The sequence below is a fragment of the Tupaia chinensis genome, unplaced genomic scaffold (assembly GCF_000334495.1).
Source record: "Tupaia chinensis unplaced genomic scaffold, TupChi_1.0 Scaffold000161_1, whole genome shotgun sequence".
NCBI lineage: Eukaryota > Metazoa > Chordata > Mammalia > Scandentia > Tupaiidae > Tupaia > Tupaia belangeri.
In genome coordinates, this window is record NW_006159632.1 from 1,667,882 (window position 1) to 1,671,703 (window position 3,822).

A 3,822-nucleotide genomic window follows, 5' to 3' on the forward strand; every position below is an offset into this window, starting at 1 on the left:
CCACCTGCCCCAGGTTCGGGCCGTAGGAGGCGGGTGGGGGGTGTTAATCTCTCGCTGCCACTGCTCCGCGGCAAGAGGATCCTCCAGTTCGCGTGCCCGCAGGGTAGGCCTGGCCAGGCCCCAGGCTCGGGGACAGTAGATGGTCTGGGACAGCAGCTCGGGGACCAAGGGGCAGGGAGAAATGCTCCCACAGCGTCGGCTGTGCCGCCCTCCTGCCGCAGGTGACGAGGACTACAGGCACCCGCAACCAGCCCCAGCGCGTTCAGGTTGGCCTGGGAGCTGCGGTGGCTTCCCGAGTGGGGTGCTGTTGGCCCGAGAAGGGGTGACTGCCAGTCGTGCTGCACCAGCATGTGTGCGACTGGGAGAGCGACCTGGTGTTTTGACAAGCTGCGCTTGAACCCCTCCTGACAGAACTGCAGCTGTTTCCAGAAGCCTTGGGCAGCCCCTAGTGGGAGACGACAAACAGGAAGTCCAAGAGGCGTCGGAAATGGCGCCTGGGAAGGTGCCCGCCACACTGACTTCGGGCGCCCTCACTCCAGAAAGGCTGTGAATTACTGGAGCTCGAGGCACAGATGTTCCGCTAGCGGGCACCGCTGAGGACTCCTCTGAGACAGAGCTGTCCCCGGTCTGCCGAGCAAAGCCATGTGCACGCCCGGTGGCTGAGGGCGCAGGCTGGGTGCCAGGCCGGGCCTCAGAAGCAGGGAGCTCGAGGAGGCCCGACCAGTGCCTCTCACGGGCAGCCGGGCTCTGGTGTGGACTACCCGGAGGGCGGGCCGGGAAGCCACATGTCCAGAAAGGGGCGCCACAAAGCCGGGCTCTGCGCCTCGGGCAGGGCTGGGGCGAGCTGCTGAGCTGCGTGCCTCGGTTTCCCTGGCTGCTCCCAGAGAGCAGAGAGGCAACGCCGGCGTGCCATGAAGCCCGCAGCACGGGCACGTCTGGTAAGCGCCTGCTACCCGTGTCACCAGCAGTGCCAGGACCGACCGCAGCTCCTAGAGACCAGGTCACAGCATGCCCGTGTGGTGCCCTCAGTGCCTGTCGCCTCTCCAGGTGGCCCCATCCCTGGCCTCGCTCCCCATCACCTGCTCTGCCTGGCGGTGACCCTGACCAGTGCGCTGCTGGTCAAGACAGGCCACGGGGAGAAGTGGCCGCGGTGGCAGTCCCACCGGCCCTCACACCACAGCATCCGTGAACCAGACCCCACACGTGGCCTGTCGCCCGCACACAGCGACTCACTCGAGCCGGCTAGGGCGGCTCACTGCAGACGGCTGTGCTTGGCCCGCCTGGCGCGGGGGCCGGGGTGGGGAGCTGGGTGAGCGCCATGGGGTGCTGCCTGCGGGCGGGGCCTGTCCCCACAGGGAGCTCGGGAGGGTCCGGGACGCACGCTCACCTTGGACTCCAAGTAGATGCTGGCCAAGGACATCTTGGAGATCTTGTAGAGGCAGACGGAGAGGCAGACGGCACACAGCACGAACAGCGTGTCGTTGACGGCCACACGCACCGACACCACAGCCGTCCGCTCCCCGCGGCCCGTCTTGACCAGCAGCGCACAGGTCAGGTTCACCGCCAGGAAGAGCAGGCTGAGGGACAGCGAGGCCAGGGACAGGGGCCACCTGGAGAGGCGACGGCACTGAGGGCACTGCACGGGCACGCCGTGGCCCAGTCTGACAGAGCACGCCAAGGGAACACCCCTTCCGACGCGACCTGGCCTCGCTCGTGGTCCCAGGATCACACAACAACCCCCCACCGTGGATGGCTGCTCCTTCGCAGCTGGCACTCGGGCCTGCCCTGGAGGCCGGGAGGGCGGGTGAGGCAGGCTGGCAGCTGGAGGTTGTCCGGCTGGCTGGGCAGAGCCCGGGCTCAGCAGGGGCCCAGGGAGAGCCCCTGCTGCAGACATGCCATGGACAGTGACAGGGAAAAGACAGGCAGAGACAGAGGGTGTGACAGGGACAGAGACGTGCAGAGAGACAGATGGGGGGGTTGGCAGGGGTGGCCCAGCCCGCCCAGGCCAGTCCCAGCTGTGGCCCCACCCCGGTCCCTGAGCTGGTCTGAGGGACTCTGGGTCACTGTCGGGAACTTGCTGTCCACGGCTACGTCGCTACAGCTGAGTCACCCTGCTCACCCCTTCCCACCGCTCTCCCTGCACGTCACCCACACATGCCACCCGCTTTCCCAGGCCCTGCACTCGGGCTTCACAAGCTGTCACAGCTTACAGGGAACAGGCGGACAACGTCCAGCCACCAGCCTCTGCTGGACGCCGGGCCCCATAAAGACTGGGCTGGAGTTCCCTCACCCCTGTACCCGCAGTGTCTGTGGCCGAGGCTCCCTGAGCACGCCTTAGGCACCCTCCTGTCCCCTCAAACCTCCAGTGTGGCTGTGAGCCCTCCCTCCTGGCAGGGGAACAGCCTGCTGTCTCCCACCTTGCAGGCACCCAGGAGGCACGGCCTGGGCTGGGCACTGAGCCCGTGGCTGGCCGAGCATGCCCACCCCTCTCCTGAGAGCAGCTGGGCGTGTGTCATGTGGGAGTGCCCGCCTCCTCCTGCCACTGTGGGCTCCAATCTGCCACCCTCCCCCTCACCTGCCGGCTGGGTGCAAATGGGAGGCTTGAGGCCCTGGGCCCCATGTGCCTTGGGGAGAAGTTGGGGAACCCGTAGCCACCCCCTTGCACTCTCTGCCCCTGCCCTTGGCACGGCCCCGTCTCACTGGCTGCTTTTCTTCAATAGCCCTCCTCCTCCCATCCTCACTTCCTCCCTGGCTGCACGGGCTCATTGTCCCCACAGGCTCCAGCCTGGCCCACCAGCCCAGACTGCACAGGTGTACTGTCCACAAGGCCCTAACCCAGCCCGCCACCCCATACTAGACTCAGGCCCCTCCCGAGGAGGCCTGTCCTGGAGGGTCCTCCTCTTCCTCCTTGTCTTTCTCCAAAGGGAGGAGCCGGGCCTCTCCTTGGCCCTCTCCCTGGGAGATGCACGTGCCCACTCCTCCGGCGCAATCCCAGGCTCTCCTCCAGCGCTGCTGCCTCTGCCCCCACGCCCGACTCCCATCCCTTCGGCCACCTTGAACTCCCATGTCCCAAACTCAGTCCTGAAGTTCCAGCTAACAGCCTGCAGGGTGGCCTGCTTGTGTGTGGAAGGCGCGTCACTCTCAGCCCCGCACTGCAGAGGCCTTGGAATCCACCACCACTCAGCGCATCAAGGTCACAGCTCCATCCAGCCCCACACGGCCCGTGCCAGCCTCGCTGCACCATGCAGCCTTGCACCTGCTGCCTTCCTAAATCGCCTGTCCGAGGCCAGCCCACACTCAGCCCAATGCGCCTGCGACACCCACAGGCCCGCAGAGCCGACGAGGTCCAGGTCACCTCCCCGTCTACACAGCTGTTCTTTCTGCCTAGAACCTTCCTCTCCTCGTTCCTATCAAATCCTGTTCTCTGAGTCTTAGGAAGGCTTTGTGTAGGCCGTGAAACAAAACGGCTATTATTACCTTAGAGAAAGAGGCTGTGTCAGGGGCTTGAAACAACATGGAAAAAATACGCATGCTCTGGACGTGGAGTTTAAGCCGAAAGCAGAGCTGGAAATGTGACGCAAACACCCACTCTTTCTCAGGAACACGGGGGCCAGCCCCACAGGCCGCTACTTAAATGACCTGGATCCCACATTGCGGCTGCAGTTTGAATCTCGGCCCTAGCAGCTTGAAAACCATGCCAGCTACATGTATGTGCATGCCCCAAATTCCACTGAAACGGAGAGGGGATTGTGGTGTGAGATGCCCCACGGGGGGGGGCTTTCTCTCTCTCCCTCTGGGGAGTGCCCATAGCCGCGAGCGGTT

The 3,822-nt window shown here is 65.1% G+C and overlaps 1 protein-coding gene across 1 annotated transcript in view; it reads right to left on the reverse strand.

Moving 5' to 3' along the window:
- The window catches only part of GPR137B (G protein-coupled receptor 137B), a gene marked incomplete at its 5' end in the record, with an annotated part of 30,258 nt that overhangs the window by 9,617 nt on the left and 16,819 nt on the right, over positions 1–3,822 (reverse strand). Inside the window, 1 exon segment of the mRNA XM_006145992.2 lies at positions 1,388–1,610. Within this exon segment, the coding sequence (XP_006146054.2) occupies positions 1,388–1,610 (223 nt within the window).